Below are 26,068 nucleotides of genomic sequence, written 5' to 3'. Positions count from 1 at the left end.
ACTCCGTAGAAAACTTTAGAGGAGAAACCTTATTTCTTTTTTTCAATTTTGCAAACTTCAGTCTCCTGCCCACAGATGCCCGATGGTAAAATTGATTTATTTTCTCCATTCCTTCTCCTGCGTGAAACAAAGACGCAGATACGAAATTCGCGCTTATCCTCTTTCTTCAAACAAATTTTGCTCGATTCGTCACTTGCTCGTTGAACTCCGCGTGTGTGTTTTGTTTCTCTGTGTGGCGTATGTAGGAATTCCCTCGTTTATCGGAACCGTAAACTGAATTTTGCAATGTTTTTTGGGCAAATTTTGCCATTTCATGAATGAAAACTTCTTCTAAATAGTGACTTTCTAGTGCCAACAGTCATGGTTCAGCTGGATTTTAGTTCAGTGGGTGAGTAACTTGTGGAAATATCGCGGAAATCGCCACCCTCAATACCAAGGGCGGTATTGACATTTTGCCAGTCGGGCGGGTTTTGTTTCTAGCTTCCCTTTTGAGTCCGGAATTTATATCATTGTAGCGTTGATAATTAAGAAAGGGGCTCTGTATCATGTTGCATTGGGGTAGGATTTGCCCCCTTTAGGGGATTTAATTTATTCAAATAAATTTTTGTTTAAATCCCGGATGACAGGTCAGCTGTGCGAACTAGGGGAGGTGCCCCTAAGTTGATACCTTTCTATGTGATTATTTTAATGTCCTTGATGAGTAAGAAATAATTATTGCATTATTAATTTGTTGATATTTTTTATCATTTATAAACGAATTTTTAATAATGTAATTAGTTCTGTAATCAATAACTAATAAATGGAAGGTAATACTTGCTTTTAAGGCATTAGAACTTTTCAAAGAAGGCTTTTATAGAGAAATACTCAAACTATCGCTCTAAATAAATTCTCATGCTCTAAACTTCTATTGCCATATTGCGTTTGACGTTGCTTAGGCGTAATGTTTATTTAGATACAACTCAATTAAATGCTTTGAGGACATTTCGTTGCTTTGAAACGTAGTTTGGCAAACAAAAGGAACGCTTTTTACTCGATGCTTTTACATTTGAAGACCAGACTGATATGTTATTATTTCATATAATTTTTCGAAATGTCGATAGACGTTAAAGAGGAACTGGAAGTCTCAAACAGAGAAGAATAGATGCAGGAAGCCAAATACGTTCGTACAATTGAAGTAGAAGAGGAATTGTTAAATCGTGTTGAAGAAGATGCCGCAAAGGCAGCTGCTAAAAAGACTGAAAATTGGAGGAGTTTGATGAGCAGGATTATTCGCAAACAGTCGATACGTGACTTTCACATTCAGAGTTCAAGAGCTTTTACTTGTCGACAAGCTTAACAGATTGAAGTTTTGGTATCTTATTCAGGCACCAATTCTAGCCAATAATATAACGTTATTGTTCCCTAACGAATCTTGCTTTGGCTAAAAATCAAATTACAAATAATCACAATGGATATGCATCTTCAGACGGGAATGCTTTTGCAACTTTAGAACGGCATTTTCAACAAGAGTTTGCAATAAATAATGAATGGGTATAATTAAGAAATTTTTACTTGGCTTATAAGATTTCCAAACATTACTTTAATGGGGAAACCGAGAGGTAGATTGCTAAGGTTTACATGCGCCAGGTATGTGGAAGTATTTCCGAAATATTTTGACATGCAAAATTTTCATCAAAGCATCGCCCCTCAATTTGCTATCGGAACACTTTCTTTAGGAAAGTTTTGGTTCTGCGGCAAACACCTAAATAACAATACAGTCAAGTTACCATCAATATACTTATAACAACCAGCCACCTGACGTTATTTGCTAAACGTATAAACTGCTAAACCTCGGGCAGCGAGGTTAAACTCAAGAAAAGCCTCTTGGCCATTGTCCAAATCGAACCGAAAAATAAGCCTTGAAGATGGATCGGCAGATGTTCACCACAATATTCACCCAACGAAACTTGCACGTGCCGCATGGCCAAGCAGACACCCAAAACCACTGATAAAATTAAATTTCGGAGTTCATGCAGGCCAGGTGTTGTGAGCACGACGCAAAGCAGGTACCACCGTCGATATCCTTTTTCTTGAAAATGGAGTTACAACCTCGGCTCTTGAGACAAGAGACCGCTCCATTTTAGAAGGTATTGGTAAAATATTGACAAGAATTAGAAATAAAGTTCCTTTGAACAGCGATGATCCAAAATACAAATTCCATCAAGGAACGATTTTGTCATGTTGCTGCTCGTCAATGATGTATCATCAAAGACTCGGTGTTACCCTTCGCTAAATTATTTGCTCTTCGAATCTTGACAAATGTGATAAGGAACAGATCTAATTTCAGTATTTCCCATGGTACTCCTGTCCTTGAGGTCGTTTAATTAGTGTGAGTTTCTGAATCTTGTTTTTCCGGGTCGATGCTGGTTTTTATCCAGACTTGTTGTCTTGTTTACGTGGTTGTTTCTCGAAATAAACCTTAAAATAAACAACTATACCTGGAAAATGTTGGCACTGAAACGTAGACACATAATCAGGTTAGGCAATGATAAAAACATAAATTGATGGACATTTTCACAAACTCATTTAAGGTACATAATAGCTGTGCTACTAAACTCCATGAAACCACAACCAGTCCGGTTTTAGTTCGGCTTATTGGCTTGAAGCCAGACCTTCTCCCTCGCCCTCTCGTGTCATATTTCATTTTGGAAATGGCATTTTAACATAGGGAAATTACGAAATCCAGTGCAATCTCTAATAAGATTCATGTGGCTGGCGGCTCTTGAAATTGAGTTTTTATATATAAAAACTTTCTGCGTTGCCTCGGTACTGGTTAAAACCGATCGTAAATGCTCAAAATTGACTGACCAAAACCCACAACCCCTATTCAAAAAAAAACTAATGAATATTTTTCAGTACGAAAGAATTAAATCAAACTTATTTCGACCTACATGATTATAAGTATTCCATCCAATATCAGCCAGCCCTGCAGTAAAACGGATTTATATAGCTTCTTCTGAACGAGTAAAATACCACCTCTCTTCCACATACATATTAATTATAACTGATTCTATGGAAAAATTTTTGCTTATCCTTGAAGAGATACTTTAACCTTCCATCCTTGGGCAGTCATTGATTGGTGATGGCCCTTAGGGCAGCAGCCCAGCCCGCCTCCGATCGCTAGGCTTGCTTATTAACGATGCCATGTTTGAGCTTTCTTGTTGTTAGTACTCATTATTTAGATTTTTGCATTTGCAACTACGTGCCAAGTGCAATTACTGCCGTAAGAATTATTGTTATTACAGGGGCTGGTACCGCAGAAGTCTAGATAGGTATATGGTGGTAGCTGAGATCTTTAGTCGGCCTAAATTTTTTATCATGTGATAGTTGACATGTATTCTTTTGTATAGACTCAGCTCAACGTTGTGACCAATATGCGTGATTTGATTAAATCTTGAATATTATTGTAGCAGTTTGTTGTTTTTTGATAATATCCCACAAGCAAACGTATCGTTATGGCAAGGTCAATAAATAGTTGCAGTCGTTCACACTTTGCTTCGCCGATTATCAATTTTCTTATTCCCTCTTATCAACTACAATTATCGTTACGGCACTGCATCAAGCTTGTTACTCTCTTGAGCAAGGGTTTATGGCACGGCACTAAATGCGGCTTAGTACTAATCCAAGGTTAAAAACGTGAGAACATTTGACTCACATTTACCTATGCATATGTACCTATTAACTCAAAGATCATCTTGAGACAAAACTACAATAGATAATTTTATCGTTTGGAGACCTATTCTTAGCTCAATATTCAAAACGTTGTTAAGCTGAGTTTGCGAAATGTGTATTATTGATGACCTGCACTATTGCAATGTAACTGATCATTAAATTACATAACAATTATGGCGGATGTATGCAGTAGATAAAAAATTACCCCTGTTTTATGTGCAAAGAAGTTTTTAGATATCATTACATAGAGATATGTATAGTACAAAGTTTCGCAAATTCGATGTTCAACATGAAGGTCTCGTGATACGCGCAGATTAAATTGAGCGAAAGTTGGGGCAAATAATGATAATAATAATTAGAAAATTTATTTTGTAATGTAAAAAATCTCTTTACCGCTCAAAAAAAAAATATATAAGTGTAGGTTTTACATATTTTTGTTCATTCTCTTGCAGGTACAATGCCAGAAGAAGGGGTACCTGACATGACCAGCCTCACTGTCCTGGACGAGGCCATCATTAACAAGAACCTGAAAGTGCGTTACAAGCGGGACAACATCTATGTATCCTTTTATTAGTTAGTTGTCAGTAATTAACATTTTTCTTCCGAATTAGGTAAGTACGTGAGGAAAACATTGTAGCTGGGGATTTATAGGAGGGGATGGTATATTTTTGATCATAAATTTGGGTAACTTCACGAAATGTAAAACACGGCTAAAAACTTAATTTGACCCTATATGTCTCTTTATTTTTGCATTTGGTTAAACAGAAAAACTTCCATTATTCACGTGGGGAAAACTTGAATATTTTAGAAGGTTGTGGCGAAAAAGGTTACGCATTTTGCTGCTTAAAACATCAACCCGCCCTTTCCGTGTACTCTGCTAATATACTGAAACAAGCAATATGGATCGCGTAACTTTTTTTATTACTAAAACAAGTAAAAATGTCAGCGACATTCGAGGGATGTCCTTGTGGTCATCAGGTTACAAAGAAAATACTTGGGGAGTTAATTTAATAAACTAAAACGTGGATTCTAGATGTAAAAGTTGAGCGATAGTGAGTGATGATGAGTCAGCCAAAGAATGCAGTTGAACAACGTTTCATGTATGTGAAATTGCGTTATTGGTATTCGTGGTATTAGGAATTGAAAAACATAAAAGTGCATTTTTCTTCGCTTTTAAGTTATACTGTTTTAACATGAAGCCAGTCGAGATAAATTCGACAATTTTCTGCATTCACTCAGCTTATCAGCCATTAACTTTCCCATTGAGTATTAATGGAAAAAAATCTATTTCAAGAAATCAATAACCGGCTTTCACGTTATTTCAATCAAAAGCAGTGAAGCCGGAGCCACGCATAATAATAATTTAAAACAGTTTACCGCTAGACTGTTATATGTTTTGGCATTTTGTTAATTGGTAGGGGTTTCGCTTCGTTCAAATGAAATTCCTCCGTGGAATTCATTGTATACGTTCTCACCTTGACACAAACCATAGAAAGCAGTTGACGTTAGTCCGGTCCTGCAAAGTAAAGAAATGCCGGCTTAGTCATCACATTGGGGAACTTCCTAAAATCAATTCTTCGAATTTCATCCGAATCGAGAACCGGAACCTCTTGTCTTGACTCTTGAGGCCGAGCTGACTCACTCTGTGCAGGAATGTTCCTTTTCTGCCTTTGTCATATTCAAATTAAATGTCTAAAAAAGGAAGTGAGTTGAGGTTCGACGTCCTTCACTTATCGATCAATATAATCGAGATTGTTTTGGGAATTATTATTACAGTTGATTAATGATTTACCGTAAAAAAAAGTACGAAAGAACTAGTTATGATTAATCTTAATTAGTGTTTTATGGGAATAATTTAGGTCTACTTTTTCTGTTTTTTTTTTTTTTTTAATTATTTTTTAACGGCAACAAACAGTAGCAGACCAGACAGATACTTATGAAGTTTTTTCGTATTGTTTTTTACGCGAAATATGTTCAAAAATTCTATGAATAAAATTTTGCAACACCTTGTATGGATACATTATTACGAGTTTGAAATGTTTTTTCCCACATTCTATTATAATTTGAAAATTTTAAGTACGGACCTGGAATCAAAAATGCGTTACTGTCGCTTATGCTACGATCATCCCAACCCAATGATGTTGCCAACAATAATTTATTGTGAGTTCTAAGTAGTCAGTTATCCCTGTCAAAACTACCATTATAGAGTTATCTCCTTACTCGAACTGCACCGAGCGTGAGTGTCGTTGTGCAACCATTTTCTTAAAAAAAAAATTTACTAATAATTTTTTTTTTTTTTATTTTGTAATAACACCCAAAACAAAAGCCTTACCGCTACCAACCCACGATGTAAATTCACCTCTCAAAACTAACCATCTTTAAGCTACGTTTAACCCCTATTTTCCCCATTGAGTCATAACGCAAAGAAGCACATTGGATTAAACCCCTTGAGAGCTCTATTCGTGATCAGAACAATATACGACACAGTGACACCAGTTCAAAATACAATGTGCCCCCATTTACTGGCGTGTCGACGACGCCCATGCACTGCTCTATTTTTTAAAGGCGAAAAGAGCCCCAAGGATCGAACTGCGATAAGCCCGACCTGAATGTTCTGTGATTCGCAAACCCTGTGAAGCGCATTGGGGCTTACGTGTGCACTTGCAAATGACGATTAAATTTTAATGAAATGTAGGGAAGCCCGAGTAATTTGCTACTTGAGAGCCTCTATTTAAGTCTCCGGTTGGATCGTTAAGACTGACTCAGGGAGAGGAAGATACGCAAATATTAGCGTTTTTGTCGAATTTTGAAGACGTAAATTTTTCCCCGAATGAAATGGCTGGACTAGTAATTGATTAATGAAGGTTTGTTGGCTTAATTGACATGTAACTAGCAGAAGATTAATCAAAATTGCTTTATCAGTGTCCGACTATTGAGTCTAAACACGGGGGCCTCAACTTAATTGCCGTTGTTAGCCCTATATCGAGTTTGTTTCCAAACAGGCCTAATTGAATCTTTGCCTATCGTGGCCAACCAAGTTTTTTTTTTTTTTTTAATTTAGTATGTATAACGCAATTTCTATGTATCAATTCACTTGAATATCTTCACATACATATGCCGCGGTTCCTTCTTTTATCCATACAAGTTATTGTAGTCGTCGCCCATTCAATAATTTCACGGCAGTTTACTTATGCTCATCATGTCCTACACCGTGCACTGAAGCATTGTCCCTTTAGCAGTTGAGGTGTATTTACTGCAATAGGTGGAAAATTGGTTTTCCTTTTTTATTTCTGAACTTGGGGCGTGGAGAAATCGTGATGTCAGACAGAACTCGTTTCTAGTTCATGGTTGCTTGGTAACCAGTCCTTAAGACACAGCAGCGTCCTTCAAACAAGAGGAAACATGATTTTAGGAGGTGGCGATTAAAAGGTTTTGCAACGCAAATTTATCCCATCTTTTTCCAATTATTAAAGTTTATTCTGCTCTTAAAGGGCGAAAATACTTCATTAGTTACCAACATTATGTATTTCCAATTAAGGATAAAGCATCATGTCACGTAATTACACTAATTTCCAACATTCCATTGTTTAGAATTTCTTTGCTCTATAAATATGACAGTACCTTGAGAAATCTAGAGTAGTAAGTGTGGCAACAGCGTCCTATCTGATGGGTAAATGTGAATCGAGTGTTGCCTAGATCGCGTCACATGCTAGGTTAGTAAATTTCAGGCATTGCTGCCGTAACTTCAAATATTCACCTTATGCTCCCTAGTAGTTTTATCTGATTTTTCCGAATACTCGTAAGTATAATGGTTAGGTAATTATTTATTTTCCTCGTAAAATTTGCCTTCAACTTTCTGAAACACTCATTGATTTGAAACAATTGAGTATGTTTTTGCCACCTTTTAGCAAATATCCCAGAAAAAAAAACCGTTCAAATATTGTGTGGCCATTGACAATTAAAGCGAGACCTATTGCACAAAGGAAAAAAGTTAAAGAATACTAGACGGTGAAGGAACAAGTCCACTTAAAAACACAGCATAGATTAAAAAAATTACATTTTCATGATGTATTTTACTGAATCGAAAAGGTCTTAATGAGATCATTATTAGGGAATTAAAGACACCTTTATAAATAAATATTGAGTTATAATACCTAAGGTCCCTAGTGGCGTCCAATTTGCGATTATCGAAGTCGGAGCGTGACATAACTCAGAAAGTAGTTTAAGAATTTTTGGGGGAGTTTCAGAGGTGGCTCTCAATCGTTTCCCAATTGATCACTTCAGATTTTTTGGAATCATTTACTTAACTAATTTTGTTTCGGCTTCTATTTACGTTTATTTTTTAAAATCCTTTCCTGCATTAAATGCCTTATTTTTTATTCAATCTAACAACTCATATCTTCTAATTCCTCAAGTTTAAATGTTGGTATGCCATTTAAAAGCCAGCAATAAGTCAGTCTTTCTTCTTAAAAGCTCTTAAAGCGTAATTCTCTTGTAAAGCGATCTTAGAAGCCCTACTCCCGAGTTAAAAACCTCTTTAAATCTGTGTATGAAACCTTAAGATAACATATGTCTCTAATAGCAAGATGATCTAATTTCGTACAGCTCGAATCTGTTAGTACCGCACGTAAAAGTTAAAAAGTAATTTATTTCACATATGGATTTGTTTCAAGAGCAAAACGAGAATTCGTCTTAAGTACTGAAAATAAAGAATAAAAGTGACGACTGCAAATGAACGTGCTGCTGAAAACCAGATCTAAATTCGTTTCTCTGATCGAATTCAAATGGGATTGCAGTTCATCTTTTGCATAATGTTTGTTTTTACAGATGCTAAATGTGCCTTATACGTTTCAAAATTAGACCAGATGTAAAAGTAAATCATAGGAATCCCCACGCTTACATGAATAATAAATAAACCGCGTTTTATTCGTTTGTCTAATGGTATGTTCGCAAAATGCAAAACAATGAAATTATCTACTTCTGTGTTGCTCTCGAAGCACTCCAAGAACAATTGCTTTTATGCAACATAGATAAGATTTTGCTAAATCAGTATGAAAGTGGTTGTCTATTGTGATCACCCACAAATTTAGTTTTAATATCAAACAAGCATTATATGAGTCAAACCATTATTCTCCTTCAAGCTACAACATACCCACGTAATCTTTCATCCTATCATTTTAATTTTAACCCATGTATTAAAACTACAATTAACAAATTAGCCTTAATTTTTAAAATGCCAAACAAATTACAATTAATTAGGGTAAAAGGTATCTAAGTGTAACAATTGTGTACGGAGACACAGCTGTTCGGGTTTAGAGGCTACAATGAATTTATCATTTGGGGACACTTCCTGTCAGCGTGTGCGTTTGATAACCAATTTCTACTGTTTACCTCATAAAGAAATATTCGGGTTGGGAAACGCTTAAATATTCCCCATATTTGCCTTAAGTCGTGTTGTGAAAGGCGATTTCTCACAAATTGCTGTCACATGGTAAATATATGAGAAAAGGCGCTCACAACAATGTTATTTATCTGATGAAGTGGGCGGCCCAATATTTCTTTGTAGAGTTACATTTAAGGAATTGCAGACGGTCGATTAGTTCAGGTCAAAATATCGGTTTAATAGGTTGTGCCTTGATGTCTAAAAATGCGGAAAAAATGTATTTTTCGTACTGAAAAATTTTTAGTTCCGAAAACTTCCACTCGCTTCGCTCAAGTGCGTGTGGAAAGTAAACTTTCGTGCACGCGAGTAGAAAAATGAATGAAATGATATAATTTCGGACTCGTTATTTAATTGAGTAGCATTTTTCTTGGTTACCAACGAAATTAAATATTGACCAAATAAATACGTACACATGTGAATCATTGGACATTTTCTCTTATTTTTCTGGACCCAGAAAATCTGACAGGAGTTCCAGTGTACGATTTATCTCCCCCAAAACACAGAAATGCCCAATATCTTCATATACCTATGTCACACAAGTCCAGATGGAGCTGGGATAAAACCATTTATCAACTTTGCCTTATTTCCTCTTTTCGCGGTCTTCCGCAGGTTCTCGAACTCCCTATTGTTTATTCAACGGTGTTTCCTTTTCACGGAACAGTTCCAACCCAGCCCCAACAATTCCTTAGTTTTGGTTTGTGTTTTACATATACTTTGTCACTTTTGAATTTAAAATGGCATTGCGAGGAAAAACCATTGTTTTTGATGGCCGCAGAATGCGGAAACTAGGGATTTAAAGTGTTTTTCATCAACAGTAAATTCCAAAAATAAGTTGAAGTTGTTTTTTTTTCTAATTATAGTGAAGGCATTCCTTAATTAATATTTTTAGACATACACAGGCTCAATTCTGGTAGCAGTCAATCCTTACAAGGACTTGGACATCTACTCCCAGGTAAGTGCGTTATTATTGCTTCAAAGACAGCATGATAGGTAACACGTAATTTGGCATAAGGACAGTTTTTCAGCACCTCAAGTTCGCAAACTAAATAGACAATTTATTAGTTTATTTTGGTAAAACGTTTTAAATTTAAGGTAAATCGGTATGAGAATCCAAACGTACGTCTTTAAGATATTTTCCCTGCTCTCACAAGTTTTAGAGCCAAATTAGTTCCACCTAATGTTCATAGAAAAGCTTCGGCTGTTCATAACTCAAAATTGAGTTACGGTCTCGCCTTTTACTCACAAATAGTTGCCAACTCTCATTGAACTGAACGAATGTAGGCACACCCCTACATGCTTCGCATGAAGTCCCGGTGTTATCTCTAAAGGATCTGAAAGCAGGTGACCCCTGAAATAAAAAATCTATACTGTGTAAAAAAACAAACCTGGATTAATTCGGGAAAACTGCGAAAGTACGTGGGTTTCGTACCAACTTAATATCAGGTAGTGGGGCGATCGATAAAGCAACCCCCGGGTGTTGGATATTACACCCGAATGTTCTAGATTTGCGGGACTTATTGCCTGAAAATCGGCCATAAAGTACGTTTTCATTGCTTTTTCGCAGTTTATGATATTTAAGACCTCCTTTATTAATCGAAGGATAAAAATCTTTCGGTTAGAACAAATTCTCTCATGTACAATCTGTTGAGAATGTTCACTTATGCTCTATAAAGCCTGTTTGATATGCAAGATCGTTTAAATTGGGAAAATTTCCTTTTTGATGTCTAAGAAATGAGCAACATGAAAATTAAAAGTCTTAAATAGGTTTAATTTGGCGGGAGATAAGTATCTTTTTTTTTTTACAAAATTTTTCCTTAACGTTGAGCTCTACGTGTAATGTAGTTGCTCGGCCATTCCTTGCTTAAGTGATGGAACTTACCCATTTACATTTAGTTCCATCTCTGCAGTTCCCATGGTCAATCGGAAGCGCAAATGATTCGTGTGCCATGTTATTAATTTAAATAACACGAAGTGCGTAATGCGACAATTAGTATGGTGCTCAGAAAGCAGCGGCACTTCCGGTCCTAAAGGTCAGTTTTTTTTAATATAAACGCCTAGCCGGGGAATAGCGATTGGTCAGCGGAATTTTATAAAGTCTACGTATTGTTCAGGAGGTGGCATCTGAGTAGGGTCTTTACTCTTATACTTTTAATTTAGAACATCCTGCCTTCGTGCCTACCTTCCTTTTCCAGGTCTGCAGCAGATTCGTCTATTTTCAATACAAAAAGAGAACTTTATGAAGGATACGTTGCCGCTCTACGTATTCTCTTGGGTGGTAAATAATTAAGCTGTGAAAAGTATAAAGGATGTACTGCCTACTGGTGCACCATGTATTTGCGTCTATACCGCTTGCATTGTTATGTAAATAAGTGGCACAGGTAAAGAATAACTTATTACCTACTTATTTCATATAGGTAGGCAAGTTTTGTTGCTTTTGTTTATATTCTGATTCGAGTTTTTAATTAATTTTTTTGGGTTGAGTTTGTTTGTGTATTGATCGTGTCACACATGGGTGGCATTATAAATACCTTCAAGCGAATTCGACGGACATTCTAGAACTCCTGTCCCGTTCTTATTACCTGATCTTCATAGGTATCCGCATATGGAGAAACTATAAAGCAAATTAATTTCCAGGAAAGGCCACTAACATAATTTTACGTTAGATATTTTCGTTACACCATAAGATCGCCGGACTCAAATCAGTGTTATTGTTCTGTCTGAGAAAATAGTAGATTTTATAATTGAGCCTCGAAGGGTCGTGGGAAGGCTTTTATTTTACCGTCAAAAAGAAAAATTATTGCATTCGGTCGTTACGCCATCTGGGCAAGAAAAGTGGTTATAATTGCGTTTTTATAACCCTTTTGGGCAAACTGCTACTTGTTATTTATGACTTTGATATGAAAATCTCTTTCACCTTCCATTATTAAAGTTGCCCTTAAGATATTAAGTTGCGCTGGGTAAAATTGGGAGTTCGCCGAAGCTAGCCAATAATCCTTCAAAAAATAATAAGAAATGCTTCAATAGCTTCTGAAACGAAACATAAGCAAAATCGTTAAAATCGCAGGGGACGTAAGAACTTGTAAAGAAAAAACACAGAAGAAAAGCTCGAAACAAATTAAGGAGTATGGCAAAGATGCAGAAATTGCGAAAATGCCGGAAATCATTGTAAAATAACGGAGAAAATGAGTAAAAAGTGCAGCAAAATGTCAATAATTCAGAAGTATTTTGTAAAATTGCCATGTGGTATACAAAATTTGGACCACTTAGCGCTTTACCCCTCGAGGAGCTGCTGCCATTTGATTGACTCTCGGATAATTTAGTGAAATTCCACATGCACACTCTTGGGGTTACAACTCACATTTTCGGTTCATCTTTTCTTTATTTGCAGGAGTACGTAAACCAATACCACGATCGCAAACTCAGCGAGCTCGAGCCCCACGTTTTCGCAATCGCAGAGGCTGCTTACGCGTCAATTCAGACATGTCTTCCCGTGGTGGATAGATCTCACAAAAACCAAAGTTTAGTTATAAGTGGCGAGAGTGGTGCTGGAAAGACCGAGAGCACTAGGTTCATCTTGCAATACCTCTGCTCGGTAACTTCGGGGGTGTCTGCGTGGGTGGAGCAGCAGATTCTGGAAGCCAACACCATTTTGGAGGCTTTTGGTAAATATCCTTCGAGTTTCTCTCAATTTTTGAGAAAAACTATTAATACAAAATTTTAAAAACAGTCTATTTTTACAACACAATTTCTGGTAATTTAAGGGAATTCGTAGCAGTATTTATCACAATTGATTGACCAGTTTTTAAATTCGTTATGCTATCCTGGAATTCGTTCCAATTAAGGAATCAAATCAAATCTCATTAAGTCGTAATCGTAATGTAGAAATAATTGCCGCCATTTTACATATTGCAAATGAGGGTTGCCGGGAAATTACTCGGAAAACTAGTTTATGCACGTTTATCTTGTTAATCCATCCATAGCTAATGTTTAGTCTTCATTGCACCATATTACCATTAATTGTATTGTCATGAACCTCCTAATTATTGCGGTAAATATTTAATATAATAGTATTTGTCCGCTCAGCTCCTTTGTTATATCTTAAAGTCGGTTTGGGTTTTGCGCCCTCTTTCTCAACACCTTAAATTAAATGTGAAAACTGCAGGATCCGCCTGCAGCACCGAGGAAGAACCAAAACATGATAAGGTTAAACTACCATAATCCTTGTTAATCAAGTAAATTAGCATTGTTGAAGCGGGCACTCTGGAACACACCGTAGTTCCCAATTTCAGCCTCTTTAATTAAATTAAATTGGCCTGGAAAGAAATAACTGACGATTGTGAAAAACTTCAGTCATTGAACATTTTCTGTGAATTAAAATTTTACATTTTCTCCTTAAAGGAAATGCAAAAACAATCCGAAACGACAACTCCAGCAGATTCGGCAAATTCATGCAAGTCTGCTTCGATTCAAGATGGATGATAGCGGGGTGCATTGTCCAGGACTATCTCTTGGAACAATCTCGAATCACTTTCCAAGGCGCGGGAGAACGAAATTATCACGTGTTTTATCAGTTAGTCGAAGAAGCGAAGGTCAGTAATGTTATAATTCCTTATTATTGTGTCCAAGCATAAGATGCGTTTTTAGCATAACAATGAATTAGCGTCCCAACTGCAACTTAGGGATGCCAAATTTTACAACTACTTGAACCAATCCCATAGCATTAAGGTCGATTCAGAAGCCAGAGGTCTGGATAGCTTAAGGCTGGCATTCCAGGTCCTTCAGGTGCCTGCGAATATGTGCAGTGGAATTTTTCAAACCCTCTCTGCCATCTTGTGGTTAGGCAATTTATCGTTTGAGGATGTGGGTTAGTAGAACGAAATTTAATTCGATATGGTTGGTGTAATCTATTTAAATTTAGATGGAGAGAAGTGTCAGTTAACCAAAGACGATGAGGGGATTCTGGAGATTTTGTCCAAGTTGCTCGGCTTGGAAATTGAAAATTTGAGGCAGGTGGTCTTGTTGCGACAGATTAATGTCAGGGGAAATATTACGGAGATTCCGCTTACAAAGCAGCAGGTAGGCAAAGTCTTGCACCTGTTTGCACAATGTATGAAACAATCAATTTAGGCTGGAGAAAACCGAAATGCGATGGCAAAAGCCTTATATTCGAGGACGTTTGCCTGGCTAATAAACCACATTAACAACTGCATAAACCCTGGCCAGGATTCTTCCAGATTCCTGGGTGTTTTGGATATTTTCGGCTTCGAGAATTTTTCGATCAACTCCTTTGAGCAGCTCTGCATTAACTACACCAACGAGAAACTGCACAAATTTTTTAATCACTACGTTTTTGCCTTGGAACAAGAAATTGTAAGTTTTTCCTTTTTTTTTTGGAGAATCTGCAATTTTTTAAATTGTTTTAGTATGAGCAAGAAGAAATCACTTTCAATCACATAGCATTTACGGATAATACGCTATGTTTGGAGTTATTAGAAAAGCCGCCAAGATGTATTTTGAGACTGCTAAGTGAACAGTGTCATTTACCTAGGGGTTGTGATGCTTCGTACATTTCGAACCTGCATTCAGAGTTCGAGAGTCATGAGAGATATGTGAAAGGTAAGGGTCTAATTTTTTTTCGCTTAAACAAATTTAGTAACATTTTGTAGAAAAAAAGTGTCTTCATTTCAATTTTATTGGTGAAAAATACCAAACGTTGCAACGTTTCTTCTCATTCATGAACGACTACAAATACCTTACAATTGTTTGTAATAGCAAAGTGTGACATTCTCATGAATTATTCTTGAAAGTAAAACCCAATCAGAAAGAAATCTTTAATTATTCATACGAATTCAGTCCGTGTTTATGGATAGGTGTTTAAAAGTGCTAAAATGCTAAACTATCATCAACCATTGCTTTGTTTCTAAACTCGAAGGATATTTTAAACTTTAAAGAGGAGGATTAAAGTTCTCATATGGCTAACATTTTCACCGTTAATACGCGAGAAGTGGTTAATGAAACATCTACATAATTAACAAACGTTTCAAGCTACACGAAATTTTTATCGAAGACCGAAGCATAAAGCGTTGAAGGTCATTATAATGGGGTGTTTATTTTTAATTTGTGGGGCAACAGCGCACTTTGCGGCACGAAAATAATACATTGCTTGTGTTTAGGGTGAACTGAAAAGTTTGCTACATGAGATATGCAAAAAATAATTATTATATGTATGTTTTTTTACTCTATTACAGGTGATGATCGAAGGAGATGGGAGACTGAATTCGGCGTGAAACATTATGCAGGCTGTGTTACGTATAACGTTAAAGGGTTCGTAGACAAAAACCGGGACGTACAACAAGACGTATTTTTCGACATTATATCCCGGAGTACCAACGAGTTTGTGCAGGAATTATCCACGTTTCAAGATTTGGCCCAGAAGACCCAAACTACTAACGGAGTGGGAACTGTTTCTAGGGGAACTAGCAAAGGAAAACCTACAGTTTCAGACACATTTAGGTAAGTTAAGAACTGAAGACAAATTTTTCCATGTCCAGCTACGGGACGACAGCTGTCAGTTACAAACCGATTGTGAGACGAAATGTTCAATTTCGCGGGAACACGTGCATTTCGCTATTTTCACAACCATAGCGCTACATTCAAAATTTATTAAAATGTTTCAAATTTGTTTGATTAGGTACCAACTCCAAGCATTAGTAGACGTCCTGCAATCAACTACTCCTTGGTACGTGCGATGCATCAAGCCAAACAAAGACAAGCTGCCGAACGACTACGATGACGCTTTAGTTTTGGACCAATTAAAATACTTAGGAATGCTAGACATTATTAGGATAAGGAAAGAAGGTTTTCCCATACACATGTCTTATGAGGATTTTGTTATACGGTAAAAAATTATTTTTCAAAGAAGTTAAGAGTTGATAATGATAATTGTAGATATCACTGTCTTTCTAAAAACCGGCTGCCGCCTGACGTTCATAAAGCCTCCTTGTATTTGATAGAGAGCTATCAGTTACCGAAAACGGAGTGGCAGTTAGGGAAAACTAAAGTGTTTATGAGATCGCACGTACATGAGCCTTTAGAGGATAGAAGGAACAAAATGATTAAGGATAAGACTGTATTAATACAAAAGACGTGGAGGTACACTTTATTTGGATTAAAGAGATAGTTGTCATTTATTAAGAACGGTTTTTAGGAGGTACAAAGCTAGAAAAGAATATGTTAGAATTAGGAGTGCTGTACTGCGAATTCAGCACGCTTACAAAGGATGGAAATTGAGAATAGAATTTTTGAAGAAAAGGCGAGCCGCTGTTGTTATACAAAGCCATTTGAGAGGTGTTTTTGCACGAGGTAACAAATCATTGATTACATTTTTCTTAATTTTATCTTAATCTTGGGTTCGTAGAAGTTGCAGCCGCTCTTCGAGAAATGCGAAGAGTAGAAGAGGAAATGCGTAAGAGAGAACGTTTGGAAGAGGAACGGAAACAGAGAGAGGTGGAGAGATTGGAAAGGGAGCGACAAGCCAAAGAAGCGGAAGTAGCTAGGTTGGCGGAAGAAAAAGAAAAGGAGTCCATGGAAATGGAAGCATTGCCACCTCCACCGATTCCAACTGATTTGCAAAATGGAGATTTAGAGCAAAGCGAAAGGTAAACAGACAGTAATTACGAATAATGGGACAAACTTTTTAATAAGAACACTGGATTTTTTTTATTGGTTCTGTTGGACCACATATTAAATTTAACCGCTTGAACGAACTAAATTTTGTGGCTAAATCTGCAATCTAATATCGTAAGCCATTCATTCAAGCGCCAACCCTTTATTATCAACAAATTGCTTATAAATTAATCTATATCTTTTGATCCAGTGCAATATTGTATCTATTCCAGAGCGGCAGAGCAAGAAATTGCAGCTTTATCACAGATGGCTCAACAGCTCAAACCACACCTCAACGAAACTACCATCGAATCCGTGGATTTAGACAATCTCTTTGCCTTTTTGTCTGACGTGGGTCCACAGACCAATGGTCGGATTAACATTATAGACGAAATTGGGGAAAAAATGAACGAGCTAGTAGAGGACTTGGACGTGGAGCTTGAAACAGTGATACAACAAGAATTAGAAGGTAAGTTTTTGATTTTAAGGTTAAATGGTTAAAGCTAAAGTGCTCCAAGAGTAATTATAGATTTATCTAGGAAACTATACTTTTCGTATTTTTAAAGCTTCTTTTAAATTTTCAAAAAATAATTTTCTAGGATTAGCCAAGGAACAACAAACTCCAGTTCTTCCAAAAATGGGTTTGCCGAGCCTTCCAGAACCTACTGGTCCCCCTCCACCACCACCACCGGCATTCCAGTCATCACCCGAAACTCCAGTTCCCCCTCCACCTCCTGTGGAACACATTCCAAATGATAGTAAGTTAAAATTCTTTTATACTACTACTATATATTTTCATGAGGTACATTATGTCAACTTTTAGTAACGAGTATTCATTTGTTGCATTTTGCGACTTTAATGTTAAATTGTAACTATTCAGGAGGAAAGACACGAAAGAAGGAGCCGATCTACGAATCGGTATTACCAAGAGAAGAGCCAATAATGCCAGTTTGTGTGTCACCACCCCCTCTTCCGGCTCCTCCTAAATTACCTTCGGAAAGCCCTCGACCTACTCCTGCAGTCTCAAGATCCAGTAGTTCGCTGGTGAGTGTCCTTAGCTTCAACAACAGATAAATTTCTAATCCTACAAAATATTTCGCTATATATACTCAAACGTTAAGTAGTAAAGAAAGGTCAATTGCAACACACTTTCTGCAACGTTTCAGTCGCAACATTGGAAACAAAACAACCACGAAGTGCCCATTCAACAGCCATTCCAAAATAATCATCTCAGCAATCAACAGTACCATCAACAGCAATTAGATAAATTGCCGCAGGTAGTCAATACTGAACGTGAGCAACGTCGCAAGTTTAGGGTGGAGAAGAAATTGCAGGAGCTGAACGAGAATAAGGAGAGAGAAAGTAATACGGAAGAGCTACACTTCGACATGGTCGAATTTGCTAATCAACACTTTAATGCGCACGAACGCAGTCCAGAAGGTGAGTTTTTTTGTTTGTCAATATGTATTTTGTGATAAATCTAAAAACATATTGTAAATATGTATTTTTTGATCATTGTTATTAATGTCAGTGCTGTAAAACACTGTAAATAATTCATTCAAGTTAAACCAATTTTCATAATCCCTGATGCGAATGGTCATGTTCCAGACATCATGGCTTAGGGAATTAATAGAATTCCTCTCCAACAATGCTTTCAGTATGGTAGTTGCACTCTTAGACCCCGAGATGTACAATTTTTACAGAGAAACTACTGACGATTAAGAATTTTGTTTTCTAAATTGCAGGGTACGGTCAGCCCGTAGGCTGTTGTTGGTTGTTTTCCTGCTGTAGAGTTGGTAAAAGGTATGGCTAGGAAATTAATTAGAAAAAAAAAACAGTGTCGTAGAATTTCAGATATTGTCAATACATAAATGCAAAAAAACCGTGAATAATGGTCCGATCTCTTCATCTTTTAAAACGTCTACATTTGATTATTTACGTAAAATTGCGATCAGAAATCTGGTAGGCAATACTAAGGTACTGGTAGGGACATAATTTTTCTATTTCATTAATACAATATCATATATTACTATATAACACTAATAATTCTTTGGCCGAGAGTATTTTATTGCACTGTGACAATCGTTCATTTGCTTTTCCTAACGTGCCGTAAGACCACTTTACTTCACACGATTTTAAAAATTTAACATACCGAAAGCATTATTGTGAGTTAAATTTATATTAATAAGGGATCTAATAAAACTATTCACGAAGTCTGTATAATATAATTTATAGTTACACCCTCAAGAATATGCAAACTGCAATAAGTTGATCTCTTCTTTTCATCAAAGTATTATTCCCAATTGGAGTCTTACGTCTTTCTGAAACGTCGAGGAAATGTGAGACATTTTATAAAACTTTGTCAAAATTAAACGATATATTGACAACAGCCAATGAATAAAATATGTCTCAAAAACAGCAACCTTGTTAACGTAATTCTTCTTTCTTATAGGCACGATAATGGCAACTTTAACTCGGAAACGGCAAAGTTCTGAAATGATACCGAAGTACGAGATGGTAACTTATTATAAGGGCAACACCATCCCCAATTCCCATATGCATTTATATGACCCAGATAATGTCAATGTTGCCTGTACCATTTTTCGAGTAAGTACCCCACTTTTTCTCTTTCCAGATGGGTTATGTTATTCAAAATTTTAGGATCTATGCAAATATTTACGAGGCGAACTAAACGCTGATAGGGAACTGTTTATTATTCAATCCATTATTGGTTTTGCCCTAGAGCGAGAGGAGCTTAGGGATGAAGTATTTGTACAGTGTATTAGACAGGTATTTTCAATGAACCACAACGTTTTATTAAGTCCTAGTGGTATGTTCTTTTTGATAGGCTACAAATAACCCAAGTCCAGACGCAACTGAGAGAGTTTGGCTATTGCTATGCCTCTGCGTAGTATCCTTTCAACCCTCAAAATTGCTGTATAGATATTTTATTTCGTTTTTGAAGAAAAACATTTCTCAGGACGGCAAAATTGCTCAATACGTTCAATGGTGCTTAGACAATTGCAACAACAATAAAGTTACTGTCAGAGAACACCCGCCCTCTTCAGTGGAAGTTGCCGTAAGTGCCAAAATTTTTGCGTGTAGCAGCAAAAGCAGGAAACATTCTTGTTTTTAAAGGCAATGAAAAGATTAGGCACAATCGTCTGCCGCTTTTTCTTCTTGGACGGACGAACTAAAGCAATAGACGTCCATCCGACTGATACAGCTCAAGACGCTGCAAAGAAACTAGCAGAAAGATTAGGGCTTCGCAATTTGGAGGGATGGGCCATATATCAGAGCAGGCCCGATGGGGAAGAACACGTGCGCGCACATCATTATTTGTACGACATTATTGCACAGTGGGAACAGTAAGCATTATTAAAATGATTGTGGATATTTCTTACAATAAGTTATTGTAGAAATCAGAACAAACTAACTCCTCCTAGTGGCTTGGCTACTTTGGGAAGACGCAGCACACAGGGCCTTAGTGGTGGCGAAAACCGATTTATCTTTAAAAGAAGGCTTTTTAAAGCCTCGCGGGTGCTTAGCCAAGATCCCGTCGAAGTGAATTTGTTATATGCTCAAGCTGTTCATAGTGTTGTTAAGGTAAGGTTTGTGTACATTTATTTATATTCACCATTTACAAGACTAGCTTGGGATCATAAGTGGTAAAATCTACAGCACAATATTTGGGTATGCCATTTCAAATAATGGTTACGTATTTTTTTTCTACAGAGGGACGATTTCCCTGTGACCGAAAAAGTAGCTTTGCAATTGGCAGGCTTGCAAGCGCAGGTAGCATTAGGCAATCCTAAGGATAATAATAAATTGGAATATTATACAGATATTGATACGTATTTGCCTTATCGCATATCAAAAACCAGGGGCGACGACGTATGGGTGAGTTAAATCTACACGGCATTAAAAAAATGCCTCATTACTGAAAAACTTACAGGTCCCCATTATTGCTCAAGCCCATCGTCAATACGGAGCTAATCGCTTGGAATTAACTGCCAAAGCTCTTTACCTCACTTGCGTAATGCAGTATCCTTTATACGGCACGACAATGTTTCCAGTTACGTATCGAGGATACTGGTCATATGGCAACGCTTTAATATTAGGTAGATGCAATACAATAATAACGCTTCAATTTCGTTAAAAATATATCCCTCTTTAGGTGTCAATTGTGATGGAGTAATGTTAATCAAAAACGACGACAAGTTCGTCTTAAATGAGTTTAGATACCAAGACATAGAGAGTATTTTATTAGACCCTAGTGACAGTTTCATAACTATAACCCTTCAAAGAACAGTGGGAGAGAGTAATCACAAGTGTTACGTGTTCGAGACTAAACAGAAGAATGAAATTGGGTCTTTGATTGCTAGTTATTATCCGGCATTGGCTGGGTGGATGACTGAGAGTGAGGCGCCGCAAAAACGGATAAAAAGTAAGTAAACAGAAAATTGTGCTGAAAGAAATAACTAAGTCCACAGGTGGAAGAATATGCGAGAAATTTGCATATCGGCAAAAACATAACTTAAATCATAACTAATATTCAGTTATAGCTTACACAGAGCTTTGAAAATTAGAAAAGGTTTTGGCTTTTACGTATTCATAAAAACAAGGAATTCACCACGTAATATATTTTTTATTTCTTATGCATCATAATCGACTTTTTGCATACGCTGCAGCATGCCTAAAGTGGTCTTTTTGGTGCAAGTATGGCCATTAGGGAAGCGATATCAACACTATATCAAATTCATACTACTTCTTTCATTAGCATAAAGGCCTTCCTATATTATTACTTGGACATGTACAGTATTTTTTTAATCTGACTTCCGATGTTAATAGGTATCACCAACGAAGACAGGGTCCGCCTTTATCACAATCTAGTGAACTGTAGAAGAGCCCTAGTCGACCATGAGATTTTACGCAAACCCACCGACTCTTCTGGCAGCTTCTTAAGGAATACTTTAAGGAGACTGAGCAAGCATAAATTAGATAAACTGAGGCAAGAACACGGAGGTACGGAACTGCAACTTTTTCTCTTTTTAATGATTCAAAGAGTTTATTTATAATCAGGGGATACATCAGAGACTTACAAAGGTTTCCATCACGCCTTTTGGGCGTTTAGTAAGCAGCCCTTACTGCAAAGCATCAGCAACATCCCCGAGCCTAGTGAACAGATAATGTTGCAAGTCTTTCAAATAATTTTAACGTACGCCGGTTTAGGGCAAAACGGTAAGTTCGTAATAATAAAATATTAAAAACGGGAGATACTTTTTCCAAACTGAAACATTTCTCTGCAGGTGAAATAATTCGAAGAGTCGAAGACGAACATGTATCTCTATTGCAAACGATCCTAGAAAGATGCATGAAGAAAGATGTTTTGTTGTGCGAATTGTACTTACAGCTGATCAAGCAGACTACAGACCATCCAGATCCTAATTCCCGAGTTAATTTGAGGCACTGGGCGCTGTTATCTTTGTCCTGTTCCGTTGTATTACCTCCGAATAAGGTGATCAGAAGATACCTGATTTCACATTTAAAAAGGTATGAAAATAATTAGCTAAAACTCTTCGAGATATTATGTTCACTATTAAAGCGATATTTCTTTTAATTTTAAATGGTTTTTGTAATAAAAATGTAATGTGGCTTTGACACTGAACAAGAACATGACCATAGAAATGTCTTTAAATCTCTAAAAATTATATGACAAATCTTATCAATAAATTCAATTTGAAGGTGACCTGTGTGAAACAAACATCTTTTATATTTTTCTCTTCTACCAACATTTCTTGTTTTAGATGTGGCTCAGACTACGTTACAGAAGAAGGTAAATATGCCAGATTTGCCGAAAAGTGTCTTCTTAAGACTCAAAGCACCCGCCGTCGTCAATGGCCTCCGTCCCGCGAAGAAATTCTTTGTACCATCAATAGAAGGCCTGTTTATGCGAGGTTTCACTTCATGGACGGCCAATACCACAGTGTAGAATTTAATCCTTCGGCAACTGCAAAAGAAGTTTTGGAGGTGGTTCGAGACAAAATTGGATTATCCCCGGAGGCAAAAGGTGTGTTGGAATAGTGGTTTTTTTTATCGACATTCATGTTCGCTGTACCTACAAACACATGGTAATTTTTCCCTTAATAAATTCTTTTTTTGTCCATTTCAGGTTATGCGATCTATGAGGTGCTAGGCAACTCAGAACGCAGTTTATCCTCCGAGGAAAAAATAGCCGACGTTATGGCCAAATGGGAACGATATAGGGCAGCTTCGACGGCTACACAGACCAATAATACTGGGACAGCAAAGAAAGTGCGACCCCAACACCATTTCTTTCTCTTCAAGAAGCACCTGTTTATGGACAACTACATTATTCTAAACGATCCAGTGGAGAAGGAGCTATTGTATCACCAAGTGCTACACGATTTACGCACCGATCGGTTTCCGATTACTGATAAGGAAGCGGTAAGTAATCTTTGACGCCTTGCGTGAATAGGGTTTTTACATATTATACATTTTTTTAGATGATGTTAACAGCGCTTCAAGCACAATTAGAACTAGGAGACTTTGATGAAACAATCCACGATTATCGTCCAATTGCGTGTCACTGCCTTCCTGCTCGAATAGTTCCCACTGTGCCGCAAGACGGGGTGCAAATGCATCATCAGAGTTTAAGAGGGATGACTGCTTCGGAAGCTAAACAGGCGTTTTTGAATTTGATTCAAAGCTGGCCATTGCATAAGGCCACCATATTTGATGTTATGGTAAGAATTTACACTGGTAATTACCATATTTCTCATGTCAAATATGCCAATCTTAGTGTGATTATATCAAAGGCCAACGCATTCCTTACATTATCATATGTCAACTACCGCGTAACTAAACGACATTTTCATCCCTTATTTGATGCTATTCCATTTCTATATTTTTTTTAAGGCCTTAAGCATGGCCTCAAAAATGGCCCTATCATGTTATGTTTTAATATAATTTCGTTTTTTCCTGAAATAAGCAATCATTTACCTCGAATTGGCCTCGAGTGTTGTGGTTGGCAGTGGATCAAAAAGGACTTCACTTATTGGAACATCGATCGAGGAACACTTTATGCACATACGATTATAATAGCATCATGTCCTATTCGCCTGCGTTGCAGTGTCTCATGATCATCACAGGAATTAATCACAAACAGAGCAAAGTGATTTTGACTACCGCCCAAGCCTTCCAGATCGCTACGTTAATTAGGGAGTATATGGAAGTTCTACATGAAAATATGGTAAGTTTGATTTAATATATTGTGTGTTACATATAATCCCTTTTTCTATTTTTAGGTGGAAATGAGGAAAGTAGAGCAAACCAGAAGCCGACCGGTCAGCGCAGCTTTACATCCGCACGCTCCTTTAGTACCTCCACAACCCAGCTAGAAGAGGGTCACGTTCGCAGACGACGTCGCTAGGCCCAACTGCGGTTAAACTGCTAGCGGTCTAGGGGCAAACCTTGCTTGGTAACACCGCTCATATTCTAATAAGTTATATTAATAAAATTCCTCCTTCATTTTTGTTTCACAGTTTAACGGTCAATATCGAAAGAGAACATATTTAACTGCCATTTTGTATAACGCAGCACTGCCAATAATACACACATCAACAATTTACTGCCACCATTTACAAAAACACTGTCAATATTTTATTCGGGTTACTACTTCTGATTTTCGATGCTTTCTTATATGAAACAATTGGTCAAGAAAAACAACAAAAAAATACTCATTAAAATACCCACACTAATATTGTGGTTACCAAGCATGGTTTGTAGTTTTCTGCGAAAAGCAAAATTTTAACCGTTTTAATTTCGCCATTGCATTCAATTGCCGCGTTAATAACTAAAGAATTGCATGATAAAATTAGCATCATCAGTGTTATTATTTGATATCTATTTACAGCGGCAATTCGTCTAAAAAACGGTTTTAGGGGTCAAGTTATTAAAGTATCATAATTTACAATACTTTCATAATTTTGACTCTAAGTGGTATAAGCACAATTTTTATATGGAATATACAGATCTCTTTTTTTACTGCTGAGTTATATAACAATTTTTACTTTTTTATTGAAATAATTCATCTTATGCTTATTATTGTAAGTCATGGCAATGAAGCATTCAATCTCTGATCATTTTGCCTGCTAAAAATTTAATAATAACTTTTATGAAAATTGGGCAACCAGTAATTGTAGTAGTAATAATCTTTATTTTAACGAATCAACTTATCCAAGACTCACAGAGAAAAACTACCAAGCTATTGGTATTTCTGCCCATTGGGCAACCAATTATTTAAAAATTCAGAAAACCCAGAATAATTGTGCTTCGTTGTCTGGTGTCCAAATGGACGTTTTGCCGTTATATATTGTTAGCAAATAGAAATAGAGCAGTTAATATTAAATACTCACTATGTCTCAATTCATGTTTAAGATGTTGGACTAGCGTAATAACTTGTAAAAAAAAGACTGAATAGCCAAAACAGGATGACGCGAAACAAAGATATTTTACTATTGTTTATAAGAATTTCTTTGGTTACATTTGTTATGCCTGATTTATCATAAATTGAATCGAGAACTTGTAGAACATTTACCACTTTGTTGGATGGTTCTAAACGTTTATTTTAAAACATGGAGTCTTCACACAAAATCACATTACTCTACGGCCTGTAATAGTATAGTAATATGAATATTGTTTGATCATTAGACATAATAATGAAATTTTTAGTGTGGTCATAAACTGGACATGGAATGAAACGGAAGTGGTGTACCACTGGTGGCACACAATTACCATTTTAATGATAGGTCTTCTTGAACGTATTAAGGAATCTTAGATATAAAGATCGTTAATTGAACCTAGTCAAATGTACATATTATTACGTATGATACAGAATTTTATGACTGTACAGATGTTATGCGCGCATTGTTTGTCTTGTATATTATTTTTTTTGGTAGACATAATATCTGAGTTTTAGACAATTCTTTTTTGTGATATATTTACGATATTAACTGAATTTTTAAATGCTTCCTTTGTACATTTTATTTGCTTTCTGTATAAATATTTATACTTATGATATTATTAAAATAAACCAAGTAAAAGTTTCGTGTTGATTTTGCAGATTTGCACCCCTTATTTCCACCGTATAAAATTTTTTAAAAATCTAATAAAAAATAATTGAATAAAAATCTAATTCGTTAATCCGTAAGAAAAAGCTTTCCATAT

The 26,068-nt window shown here is 36.6% G+C and overlaps 1 protein-coding gene across 1 annotated transcript; it reads left to right on the top strand.

The window, feature by feature from the left end:
- Window positions 1–198: 198 nt before the first annotated feature.
- On the top strand, window positions 199–25,963 carry Myo81F (Myosin 81F). The gene is made up of 34 exons (XM_066286483.1): window positions 199–388; window positions 4,164–4,270; window positions 10,044–10,106; window positions 12,543–12,816; window positions 13,553–13,743; window positions 13,799–14,018; window positions 14,073–14,230; window positions 14,282–14,524; window positions 14,578–14,770; window positions 15,403–15,667; window positions 15,846–16,052; window positions 16,103–16,306; window positions 16,362–16,516; window positions 16,572–16,812; window positions 17,053–17,288; window positions 17,419–17,577; window positions 17,700–17,863; window positions 17,986–18,259; window positions 19,272–19,426; window positions 19,481–19,609; window positions 19,668–19,898; window positions 19,958–20,187; window positions 20,239–20,425; window positions 20,555–20,719; window positions 20,775–20,940; window positions 20,997–21,266; window positions 21,671–21,844; window positions 21,902–22,060; window positions 22,129–22,372; window positions 22,627–22,889; window positions 22,992–23,287; window positions 23,347–23,586; window positions 23,832–24,092; window positions 24,148–25,963. Exons 1-34 carry the CDS (start codon window positions 361–363, stop codon window positions 24,238–24,240), a joined length of 6,645 nt encoding a protein of 2,214 aa, XP_066142580.1. The 5' UTR covers window positions 199–360; the 3' UTR covers window positions 24,241–25,963.
- Window positions 25,964–26,068: the final 105 nt, after the last annotated feature.

This window comes from Euwallacea fornicatus, chromosome 10, assembly GCF_040115645.1.
Source record: "Euwallacea fornicatus isolate EFF26 chromosome 10, ASM4011564v1, whole genome shotgun sequence".
Lineage (NCBI taxonomy): Eukaryota > Metazoa > Arthropoda > Insecta > Coleoptera > Curculionidae > Euwallacea > Euwallacea fornicatus.
This window is presented reverse-complemented; position numbering and strand designations above follow the sequence as displayed.